The sequence below is a fragment of the Syngnathus leptorhynchus genome, chromosome 1, assembly GCF_054491065.1.
Source record: "Syngnathus leptorhynchus isolate UIUO chromosome 1, UIUO_Slep, whole genome shotgun sequence".
NCBI lineage: Eukaryota > Metazoa > Chordata > Actinopteri > Syngnathiformes > Syngnathidae > Syngnathus > Syngnathus leptorhynchus.
The window spans coordinates 1,624,751-1,637,899 of record NC_141195.1 but is presented as its reverse complement, the minus strand read 5'-3'; the positions used below and the strand labels follow the sequence as shown (position 1 = coordinate 1,637,899).

At 45.2% G+C, this 13,149-nt stretch overlaps 1 protein-coding gene across 8 annotated transcripts in view; it reads left to right on the top strand.

The window, feature by feature from the left end:
* Positions 1-13,149, top strand: part of itpr3 (inositol 1,4,5-trisphosphate receptor, type 3) — a 321,535-nt gene that overhangs the window by 125,835 nt on the left and 182,551 nt on the right. For all 8 annotated transcript variants that reach the window (XM_085910327.1, XM_085910318.1, XM_085910310.1 and 5 more), the window contains one exon: positions 7,385-7,549. In XM_085910327.1, coding sequence (XP_085766453.1) covers positions 7,385-7,549 — 165 coding nt within the window. The remainder of the gene's footprint in view (positions 1-7,384; positions 7,550-13,149) is intronic.

Genomic DNA, 13,149 nt, shown 5'->3' with positions numbered 1-13,149 from the left:
TCCTCAAAGCTTTTTCGGAGTCGAAAGGTTTTTCCTTCAGCAAGTGCCGAAGCTGCATTTTGTTTGGCCATCTGCTACCTGTGAAGATCCATAGGCCAAAAAGGCCTGATAGAGCTCTCTCTTCAGCTGGCCTGCCGTCCTTTACTGCCATTGTACACTAGTGGGTTCGGGAACTAGTGGGAACAGGCACCAACCACCTTATGGCTACAGCTCCAATCAGCCGCCTTAACAATGGAGCTCTGCTCATACTCAATGTCCCCCGCCTCCACTGCGACATGGATAAAGTTCTGGGGGGGGCGTAAGGCTTATTTTGATCTTATGATTATTTTGAAGTGCTGACTTAGGGGGAAGCAGTGCACGGTCAACACTGTTTACAGTGGAGATGGTGTGCTGCTGACCTCGACTAGGAACGTCGTGAGTCGGTGGGGAGAATACTCCGAAGACCTCCTCAATTCCACTGACACGCCTTCCATTATGGAAGCAGGGCCTGGAGACTCTGAGGCAGACTCTCCAATCTCTGGTGTCGAAGTCACTGAGGTAGTTAAAAAACTCCCCAGTGGCAGGGCCTTGGCGATGGATGAGATCTGCCCGGAGTTCTTAAAGGCTCTGGATGTTGGGAGGCTGTCATGGCTGACACGCCTCTACAACATTGAGTGGACATCGAGGACGGTGCCTCTGGATTGGCAGACTGGGGTGGTGGTTCCCCTCTTTAAGAAGGGGGACCGGAGGGTGTGTTCCAATTACAGGGGAATCACACTCCTCAGCCTCCCTGGTACGGTCTATTCAGGGGTGCTGGAGAGGAGGGTCCGTCGGGAGGTCGAACCTCGGATTCAGGAGGAGCAGTGTGGCTTTTGTTCTGGCCGTGGAACAGTGGACCAGCTCTACACCCTCGGCAGGATCCTTGAGGGTGCATGGGAGTTTGCCCAACCAGTCCACATGTGTTTTGTGGACTTGGAGAAGGCGTTCGACCGTGTCCCTCGGGAGATTCTGTGGAGGGTGCTTCGGGAGTACGGGGTGCCGAACCAACTGATAAGGGCGGTTCAGTCCCTGTATCACAGATGCCAGAGTTTGGTCCGCATTTCCGGCAGTAAGTCGGATTCGTTCCCAGTGAGGGTTGGACTCCGCCAAGGCTGCCCTTTGTCACTGATTCTGTTAATAATTTTTATGGACAGAATTTCTAGGCGAGGTGTTGAGGGGGTCCGGTTTGGGGACCTCGGCATCTCGTCTCTGCTTTTTGCAGATAACGTGGTGCTGTTGGCTTCTTCAGGCCATGATCTCCAGCTCTCACTGGAGCGGTTCGCAGCCGAGTGTGAAACGGTCAGGATGAGGGTCAGCACCTCCAAATCCGAGTCCATGGTCCTCGGTCGGAAAAAAGAGGAATCCCCTCTCCGGATCGGGGATGAGATCCTGCCCCAAGTGGAGGAGTTCAAGTATCTTGAGGTCTTGTTCACGAGTTCGGGCAGAATGAAGCGCGAGATGGACAGGCGGATCGGTGCAGCGTCGGCAGTAATGCAGACTCTGTACTGGTCCGTCGTGGTGAAGAAAGAGCTGAGCCAAAAGGCAAAGCAGCCGAAATGAGTTTCCTGCGCAAGGTGTCCGGGCTCTCCCTTAGAGATAGGGTGAGGAGCTCGGTCATCCGGGAGAGACTCGGAGTAGAGCCGCTGCTCCTCCACGTGGAGAGGAGCCAGATGAGTTGGCTCCAGCATCTCATCAGGATGCCTCCGGGCATGTCCCACCGGTAGGAGACCCCGGGGACGACCCAGGATGCGCTGGAGAGACTATGTCTCTCGGCTGGCCTGGGAACACCTTGGGATCCCCCGGGATGACCTGGATGAAGTGGCTGGGGAGAGGGAAGTTTGGGAGTCTCTCCTAAAGCTGCTGCCCCCGCGACCCGACCTCGGATAAGCAGAAGAAGATGGATGGATGGATGGATGGATGGATGGACTTAGTAGAACTGTTAATTCTGCCTGTGCTTGCTGTAAACTTGAGTTTTGCTCGACCCAGGAGTTTTAACATCTGCTAGCTGACCATTGTGAAGATAAAGAGATGAGACCACCTCTGCAACTTGCTAGAACCAGTTTAACAGAAACGAACCTAGCAGAAGCTTTCAAGATTCAAGATTCAACAAGAATTTATTCGCCATGTTTGAGCGTGCCAAACAAGGAATTTGACTTTGTTACATCACAGTCTCTGTTCAACATTTAGGTGACTAACAACACCCAGGCCATGTGAAAATGACAAATGACAATACAATGACAATATTCTCAGCCATCCCCTGGTCTTAAACTCCCATGAGGGCAAGGAAAAACTCAAATCTCCGACTGGGGGAAGTGAGAAACCTTGAGAAGAGACCACAGATGGGAGGGTCCCTCTTCCAGGATGACCAGGCTGCAATGGATGCAGAGAAGACACATAGTGCAAGCAGTCTAGACAATCCAAAAGGGTGTGGAGGGCAGGATGTTATTGTACAGCAATGACTTTGAGACTCTAAGAGTGGTGTGAGTTCATCAGAGCAACAGCCTGGGGGAAGAAGCTGTCTCTGTGTCTGCTGGTTTTGGCGTACAGAGCTCTATAACGCCGTCCGGAGGGGAGTAGTTCAAACAGACTGTAACTTGGGTGAGAAGGGTCCGTAGAGATGTTGCTTGCGCGTTTCCTGGTCCTAGACAGGTACAAGTCTTGTATAGATGGGAGGTTGATTCCAATGATATTTTCTGCAGTCCTGATTGTCCGTTGCAGTCTGTGCTTGTCTTGTTTGGAGGCCGATCCAAACCAGACAGTGATGGAGGTGCAGAGGACAGACTGGATGATGGCGGTGTAGAAGGTCTTCAGCAGCTCCCGCGGCAAGTTGAACTTCTTGAGCAGTCTCAGGAAGTACAGCCTCTGTTGGGCCTTCTTCCGGACAGAGTCTATGTGGCCGGTCCATTTCAGGTCCCGTGAGATTGTGGTACCCAGGAACTTGAAGGTGTCTGAGGAGAGTATGGTATTACTGCGGATAGTGAGGGGTGAAAGTGGTGAAGGATCTCGTCTGAAATCCACTGTCATCTCCACGGTCTTGAGCGGGTTCAGCTCCAGGTGATTTTGGCTGCACCAGTGGACCAGCCGCTCCACCTCCTGTCTGTACGCAGTCTCATCCCCGTCCCGGATCAGTCCAATGAGAGTCGTGTCGTCTGCATACTTCAGGAGCTTCACAGGAGAGTCACCTGAGGAGAAATCGTTGGTGTAGAGAGAGAAGAGCAGTGGGGAGAGGACGCACCCCTGGGGGGCGCCAGTACTGGTGGTCCTGGAACCAGATGTGATGCTCCTGTTTGAATTAATTTCTAATTTAACATAAACTCAAGTTACTAATCTGACTCCAATTTGTGACCTTACCCAACTGCCACTCATCCAACAATATGCGCGCTCGTTCTGCAATAGAAAGGTATCAGGAAGCCGGCATTTTCACACACAAGTGGATTTATTCCTAACACACAAATCTAATACATCACCTGGGTCTCGGGTCCCTCTCAATACACCTCTGTACGCCTCTGTTGCCACCAGCAGACGTACTCTACATCCGAGTTGCCCAGCCATGAGTTATACTACACAATATGCAAATGGCACATCAACAAAGGCATTCTGTCATTATTCTATTGGCTATGTGTAAACTGCAGTTAACTTTAGCTTGCTCTCATTGGTCTTTCTTCTCCTGCAGAATCACTTGCTCGCTCATCCTGGTTGTAGTTTTCCTTCCAGAGTCACCAGTTGTTATCTACCAGCTGGCCCTGTGGTTATCTTGTCGTCCTTGCTGCTCCTGGGTTATCTTTTGTTCTGGAACATTCTGCACATCCTTGCACCACATATCTTGTTTTGTTCACACGGTCACACACTCAGCACTTTACAGTTTCATACTCTCATGCACAGGATGTCTAATGAACTACTTTAAGATCAAACTCTTATGTTCCTTTACTCCCCAGCTGTTAAGGACATGTTCTGCACACCACACCTTGCTTGTTGAGAATAAAAACAGTTGCTTCGAGAGGACAGTTCTGAGTTGCTGCCAAGAAATTGTATGTCTCCCTGTTGGGTCTGAATATGATCAGACATTAAATCACATGCTGGAACGAAGAGGAGAAGACAACCAGGATGAGTTTACTCGCGAGGAGAACGATAGAGAAAGGAAGCTCAGTTACAATCTCCACCAGTTCTGAGTTCCTCCTCCACGTGCTCCTCTTTTTAATGTCTTGGTTGCCCTGGTTACAGAGGCGTTGCTACACTAAAGGGAGGGGAGATAGTGGCTGTAGCAACGCTGATTAGCTAAGGAATGTAGTGTAGTGTGATCTAGCACTTGTCAGCCCTCGACCCCCGCATTGGGACTGCAGAGTCTGCTTTCTTCCCCCAACCAGTTGTCCTCTCCATGAGTGGCCGACTCCTCCTCGACTGTGATCAGATAACTTGAAGCACGTTGAATGTCGCTTACCTGTGGAACAATGCAACTAAACCCTTGCTAAGTTTATCTTCTTAGTAAACTAACACAACACATAATAATAATAATATCTAGCCCTACTTAAACATTTCAACACATATTAAGTAAATGTAAGGTAACTGGTATACAGTTCCTTAAACGAACATTGAGTAAATATGGGATAACTTCAATGTGACTTCTTCAAACTGTATATATCCAGTTTCTATCATCTACAATCTATGAATCAAAGCTACAGTTAACTAAAAGGAATGAATTCCCTAAACAAAGAACATCTCGCAAGCAAAGAAGACCTGCTCATTGTCATTGAAGACTTCTTACAAAACAAACACAAAAGGACAGGAAGGAACCATAAAGCTGACGGGGATCAATAGACTTTCTTTAAACTAAATACAAAGTATTTAGTTTAAAGGAGAGTCGTAAACTCGTAAAATATAAGGCCTCCTGGTCTGGCAGGCCAAGGCTTTCCCGAGATTACTCCAACAGTCCCAAAGTTGATGCTGACTCTCCCCGCTTGCAAAATGTGTGAAATAGCCAAACTGTCTCTTGTGTGGTTCTTCCATGAATGGTAGAGTGAGGAACAAAATCAGGTGCAGTGGTAAAGTATTTGTTGTGGAATTGATCTTCAATCCTGGTGACCATGATGAAGCGTATTGGGAAAGACGCTGAACCTCTTGCCTTGCATGGCAGCAGCCTCCCAGTGGTGTATGAATGTGTGTGTGAATGGGTGAATGTGAATCATTTTGGGGACCATATGGTGTAGATAAAGCATGAAATAAATGCAGCTCATTTGCCATTTACGATTCTGCCGGAGGTGGGAGTTAAACATCTTTCTGAACGTATTCTTAAGTGCCCAGACCTGCTCTCTGTTGATACGAAAGAAACTTTTACTTTTCAACTTTTGTGTCATGTCTACTTCTCTGTCTATATTCGACTCCTCTTATGACAGCAAAAGGGCTCTCACGTTGCTGTTTCAGGTTGTACCCGGCCAGGCCCCATGGGTGAAGGCAGCTAGCCTTCGACCCTCACCTTTATACCTGATTACAGGGGGAGGCCCCGGTGACCCGCGTCCAGGCGAGGAAACACTTGTACCAATGTTTTTTATCATTATAAGGTTGTTGTTGTTTTTTTTTACCCGTGCTGCATCTGGGCCCATGGATTGATTAAAAAAGTCTAAACATAACTCTGCGGCATCCAGCACTTCAAAGTCCGCGGGCACGGCAAAACATATTTCAAGCACCGATGGTGCCAAACGGCTGTCCCACACAAACACCTTCTTTAAAGTCTAAACCAATGGGCCGACTTCTAAATGCATGAAGTGGATATACATGAAACATCATCTTACCTTTGTGATGCACGACATGGGTCACGCCCTTTTGCATGGAAGCAGCACTTTGATTTTGACAAAAGAGCCAGCCACCTGGAATGTAGCCAACCTTTCTGTTGCCACTCGTCTAAACAAACGTGCAGACATTAAAGAAAGATGACTCTCTGGGGGAGGCTCCTCGGCTGGAGCTATACTCTTGCCGCTACGCCAGCCCACCTTCTGTGTTCTCCCTTGCACAACCGTGTTCAACAAAGGCGTGCCCAGAACGGGCTCCCCAGCCGAGGCACTGGGCTCTCTGGCTGGAGCTCAACGAAATTACGTTCACGAGCGGCAGTGTTAGCAGTGTTAATTTGTTTTCAAGCTATTTTCACCACTTTAAATTGGCTAACATTTCACAAAGATTACAGGAGAGGTGGAAAATCAAACCATTTATATCGATTTGTGAAAAAATAATAATTTGAACATATTTGGACATGATTGAATTATGTTCATTATGTCTTCGTTGATGATAGTCATTGCATTCTTTTGTTCAGACAAGATGTGTAGGTCTTACCTTGAAAAATTTTCCGACAGTTTCGGCAGCAACTGCAACTTTGGACATGAGCTTTCCGCCAGTGCCAATACAATTAATCACCATTCCAGACACTAGGTGACAACAGAACTTGACAAACAAAGCCTGGAAACAATATGCATTACAATGTTTGTCTCCTTCCTGTAACGTAGACAAGCAGTGTAGGGAGAAAAAAAGCATGAAGCTAAGTTGGTGGGCCAATTTGTCATAACCCCCCCCCCAATTTCACCTTAGAACCAGTTTTGTCCCAATTCTCAGTACTCACAAGGACAGTGAAACCAGTAAACTGAAACACAAATTAATATACAGTAGCAAAACAATGAGTCAGAAAAAAGTCAAAAAAACGGTCTCAAACAAGTATTAACAATTGACAGTGAGGTGGCACACTGGTTAGCACATCGGCCTCACAATTCAGAGAGTTGATTCCACCTCCGGATTCACTGTGTGGAGTTTGCATGTTCTCCCTGTGTGGGTTCTCCCCAAATTGCCCATAGGTGTGAATGCATGTACAAATGGTTGTTGGTCTCTGTGTGTCCTGCGATTGGCTGGCAACCCATTCAGGGTCTCTCCCGTCTAAAGACCAATGACTGCTGCTATAGCACGTGGGGACAAGCGGTACGGACCGACGGGCAGATGGATTGTCTCGCCTAAGAGTAATTGGGATCAAATTAATTTGAATGTACCCAGCGCTGTAATCACCATGTTTTGGTCACAAGCTTTTGCATTTTGACTCATTAAAATATGAATGAAATAAACATGGCCACCAGTAAGGATTGTTCTCTAACACAATGTACACAGGGGATCCTCCGTTTACTACGTCGATCCGTTCCTATGCGTCAATGTAAACCGATTAGATTAGCTACCACTTTTGTTCATGTGTGCAGTCCGCTTTGCACCCATTTGTTTATGTGAAAACCTAAAATAAACCAGGCTCTTACTGTTCCATACACTGAATGTAGTCTACATATTTACACTATATTTAGTGCTCTATGCACCTCTAATTAACATGAACTCTCTTTTACTTCAGATATTTGGCATCCTCAAGGTTCCTTTCCAGGACCGTAGTGGAGGAGAGGGGCCTCTATTCCGTCTGGAGGAGTTGGCTGACCAAAAGAACGCACCATACCAGTACATGTTCCGACTCTGCTACCGTGTCCTGCGACATTCCCAGGAGGACTACCGCAAGAACCAGGTAAAGGAAGTTGGGAGTATCTTGTGAGATACATGAAGTGTTTTCAACTGTTAAACTGTCAACTAAGATAGCATTTAGAGATCAATACAACCGCCATTGGTCACCAGATTATCTGGTGACATGTGAACCCCTTGCTGTCAGGGCATGAATCAACTCCAAGTAACCCGTAATGTGTAGTCAATCCCGTGTACAAATATGCGTATATTGATAAATAGTGTGTGTGTGCATTTCAGTGTAATAATTTCTTTCATCCCAAAAAAGGGTATGTGCAAGTAAAAAGGTTTGGACATCACTGGTATAATATAAGCCAAATACTTGAAACAAAATCATTTTTTTACTGGCAGATGCACAAATCAGCACCCCATTCCATTATGGGAAAAAATGCTACGTTTGCAGCATTTAGCTCCAAGTCCGCTCAAAAATTATGTGAGAGTATGAATTTATCAGGCGTCTCGGTGGTACAGTGGGTAGCACGTCCGCCTCACAGTTAGGAGGGTGCGGGTTCGATTCCACCGCCGGCCCTCCCTGTGTGGAGTTTGCATGTTCTCCCCGAGCCCGCGTGGGTTTTCTCCGGGCACTCCGGTTTCCTCCCACATCCCAAAAACATGCTTGATAAGCCGATCGAGCACTCCAAATTGTCCCTAGGTGTGAGTGCGAGTGCGAATGGTTGTTCGTCTCTGTGTGCCCTGCGATTGGTTGGCAACCAGTTCAGGGTGTCCCCCGCCTACTGCCCGATGACGGCTGGGATAGGCTCCAGCACGCCCGCGACCCCCGTGGGGACAAAGCGGTTCAGAAAATGAATGAATGAATTTATCAGTACGTTCGAACATACTTGCGACTTCGTGACAACATATTTAAATTACTGCTGTCGCGTGATTACAGAAAATAATCGAGTTTATTACAGGATTTATAATTATTTAATCTAATTAATTGCATATATGAAGATTTTGAATTCTAGGACATTACAAAATTGTAGTGCATGATTTATCAGTTGAATACATCAAGATGTGTAACAGATCGGACTGGGCAACCAAGTGCAGAGCGTTTTAAAGAAAACTTGCACCACAGCTGAAGCGACAGGTTCGCGGCTCTTAGTGATCTGTACCAGGCTGTCAGTGAACAACAGACGGCACACCCTGACGGTTTCACCATCTTCGCTGGGGATATTAATCATGCGGACCAAAAGTCTACTTTTCCTAAGCTTCACCAGCATGTTAATTTTCCAACACGTGGTGACAACTTCCTGGACCTGGTCAACACTACACATAAAGGAGCTTTCAAAGCCACCCCCCTCCCCCACATTGGACTTTCGGACCATATCACTGTTATGCTTATGCCCGCATACAGACAAAGAGTGAAAGCATCCAGGCCGGTTTGCAAGCGGGTAAGAGTGTGGCCTGAGGGAGCCTCTGATGCTCTTTGAGACTGCATTGACACAACAGACTGGGAAATGTTTAAGACAACCATATTATCACATGCATCGGTTGCTTATTATTTTGTACACACCAAAAGGCAGAAAAATGTCAGATACAGAACCTGTCATTTCCTTAGACAGCAAAAAAGCTTTCGACTGTGTTGAATGGCGATACCTTTTTGCCATTTTAAAGAGATTTTAATTTGGTCCGCTGTTTTAGAAATTGATCAAGACACTATACCAATCACTCTACCAATGCCAAAACAACTACAGATAAGCTTTCATGATAGAGGAGGTGGTTACGGATTGAGAGAGCCATTAAACTTCAGAATACAAAATTGCCGGACCACAATCATAAAACATTTCATAACAATCTATGGAGTAAAGCCATGGAACAGCCTGAGCACGGAAATGAAACAATGTCCAACCATCAACCAATTTAAAAATAAATACAAATTATCAATTTGGGCCAAATACACGGAACTCTTTAACTTCTTCCTACTCCTTTTCGAGCTGTTAAGTTATTTACGACTTGCTTGGGACATTTTGTTATTGTCCTATTTTCTTTTTCCTTTTCCTTTTATATTTTACTGATCTTTTTCTGTTTTTAAGCTTGAAATAAAATTCATTCATTCATTTTCTGAACCGCTTTGTCCCCACGGGGGTCGCGGGCGTGCTGGAGCCTATCCCAGCCGTCATCGGGCAGTAGGCGGGGGACACCCTGAATCGGTTGCCAGCCAATCGCAGGGCACACAGAAACGAACAACCATCCGCACTCGCACTCATACCAAGGGACAATTTAGAGTCTTCAATCGGCCTACCAAGCATGTTTTTGGGATGTGGGAGGAAACCGGAGTGCACGGAGAAAACCCACGCGGGCTCGGGGAGAACATGCAAACTCCACACAGGGAGGGCCGGAGGTGGAATCGAACCCGCACCCTCCTAACTGTGAGGCGGACGTGCTACCCACTGCTGTACAGAGGATGTAGACAGGGCTGGAGTCTGTCTCCTTGTCTTTTCGACTTGGCAATTGAAACATGGCTGTCAGAGGGGATAACATGATTGCTGGAATTTTTCGAGAGGGAATCATTCACAATGTTTTCCTCTATGCAGACGATTTATTGCTGTATATTTCCAATCTGTCTGTGTCCATACCTTGACTGGTCAAAGTACTTAATGAATTTGGCAGTTTATGTATCAAGATACAAATTAAATTATCCAAAGAGCTGACTGTTCTCAATTAAAAACATTGTTGAAGACTTCTTTGTTTATCCCTTTAAGGTGGAAAAAAATTCATTTAAATACTTGGGTATTGTCACCCGCACAATGCATGGATTACGTGCTTTTAATTTTGATATATTGTTTGAAGAAATCTCTTATACCAATACCAATCTCCAAATATCAATCTCCTTGACCGGCAGAATCAATATGATCAAAATGGCTATTTTGCTGAAATTCCTTTATGTATTTCAAATGATTCCTATTTTTCTCACAAAGTCAATTTTCAAAAAACTAGACACTTCAATATCTTCATTTATATGGATGAACTCAAACCCTTAAATGAAAAAGATTTATCTAGAGGTGCCCAAAGAGGCTGGTGGACTTGGACTGCCGAATTTCCTCTTTAATTATTGGACATCAAATATTGTTAAAGTACTTCACTGGAAACATTTTTTTTTAGTACAGCGAGGGTGAAATTTGGGCACAAATGGAGCCAATGACCAACCCGATATCATGGTTAACATCACTGGTGCCCCATGAAAAAAAGCAACCAATAACCAACCAAATTATGCCCAATCTCTTAAAAGAGCGAAAACAAACTCCAGCTGAATCGGCCACTACAGGTTAATTAAAGGACAGTATCGCTCTGAGTGATAGTACAGTTATCTATAGTTCTAGTGGTTTCCTTAAATAAGTGTTGATAACGTGCTGGACCAATTATCAACATCTCAGTTTTATCTGGGTTAAGACGAAGGAAGATGAGAGACATCCATTGCTTGATCTCCACAAGGCACGCCTCAAGATTACAACAGTCCCGCGGATCCGTCATCAATAACGGCATATATAAATGAGTGTCATCCACACAACATTGAAAACTAATATTATATTTACGTATTATGTTCCCAAGCGGAATTATATAAATATTGAATAGAATTGGTCCGAGTACCGATACCTGTGGGACACCACACGTAACATAGCGCTCAGAGGACGTATTGCCATGGACCACTCGGTGTGTCCTGTCTGATTGATAGGAATAGAACCAGCCTAATGCTGACCCTGAAATACCAACACAACCTTTAAGACGCTCTAATAAAACATCGAAGTCTACAGTGTCAAAGGCAGCACTAAAATTGAGTACTAACAATATAGATGAAATATTTGAATCCATAGCTCTGATAGATCATTAGTCACTTTAGCAAGTGCTGTCTCAATGGTATGATTAGCTCTAAAACCAGACTGAAATGTTTAATATCGATTATTGGCGACCATGTAATCAATATGTTTCTGCGCTACTACTTCTTCAAGAAGTTTTGCTATGAATGGGAGGTTTGAAACTGGCCTATAATTACCGAGACAGTCTGGGTCAAGATTTGGTCGCTTAAGTAGCAGTTTAATAATAGCGGTTTTAAAGGCTGTTGGCACTATCCCAGAGGAGACGGACAGATTAATTATATTTAAGATGGATGGTCCTAAAATTTGAAATAATTCTTTAAATAGTTTGGCTGGAAGTGGGTCGAGTAAACATGTTGTTTGTTCAGCCGCACTAACCAATTGTGTAAGCCTTTCAAGGGACACGCTTTTAAAATTTGAGAGGGTTATTGCATGATCGTCAGCGCCGGTAATCGGCGGTCTCGACTGAGCGATTGGAATGGTCATCTTGATCTCATCCCGAATGGATTAAATCTTTCGAGCGAAAAACTTCATGAACTCGTCAGCTTAGTGGAAGGAGCTATCGGGGGTCGGCTGCCAGCTTTGCCACTGTATCAAATAAGTATTTAGGATTGTTTTTATTTAGATTAATCTCTTGCGAAAAATAACGAGTTTTTGCTAAGATAAGCGCATCTTTATATTTCAGGAGGCTGTCACACCATGCCTGATGGAAAACCTCAAGTTTGGTTGAAAGCCATTTGCGCTCATGCTTTCTACATACCGTATTTTTCTGACTAAAAGTCGCTCCGGAATATAGGTCGTATTAGCCATAAAATGCACAATAACATGAGAAAAAATATATAAGTCGCTTCGGAGTATAGGTCACATTTTGGGGGAAATTAATTTGACAAAATCCATCACCAAGAACACACTTGAACGAGCAACAACAGGCTAACCGATAGGCATGCGAACGTAACATTAACACAAACGAAGAGCTGAGAACGGGCCTGACGTAACATTCAGTTATTCTAATAACTATTACATAAATAACATGTTTATAAAACCATCTGTGTCACTCCAATTCATTAAATTCATCAATCGTCCTTTATGTAAACAATGCCACGTATGCGCCGCATATGCGCCCCGCCACTGACGTCGAACTCGTAAGTTGCATTTCTAATTATTCCACAGACCCATATAACAATATATAAAGTATATTTCAAATAACTATCATATTACAACAATATTATCAAACCATCTGTGTCACTCCAAATCATTAAATCCATCAATCACATTCCTCGTCCTTTGTCAACAACGCCACGTGTGCGCCCTGACGTCAGCCTCGTCGTTATTCCACAGATCTAGTATATAACTATATTGTAGCGTTAACAAAGTTGACTTCCAGGCGTGCGGCGGCGTGGACTTCCATCCCCGGAGGTGGCATTTCCAGCCACGGAGGTTGAAGAGAGCTCCATAGAATAAGACTGGGCGTGCGTAAAAGCCATGTCCGAGCCACATCCACCGTCCCCGGACAGCCACTCGGCCGAGCGCCGGCCCCTGACTTCCATTCACGGAGGTGAAAGAAAAGCTCCATCAAGTAGGACCGGGCGTGTGTAAAAGCCATATTAGTTTTTCAAACCTTCTGTGTCACTCCAAATCATCAAATCCTTCAAACTCTTTGTCCTCCGTGTCACTTAAAAATAAAGCCGCTAATGATGCTGGTAGGACGTGGGGCCCTTCAGCATCCCGTGAATCTTTGTCCTTTATGTAAACAACTGCCGCGCTGCTGACGTTACTTGAAATTCAAATTACAGCT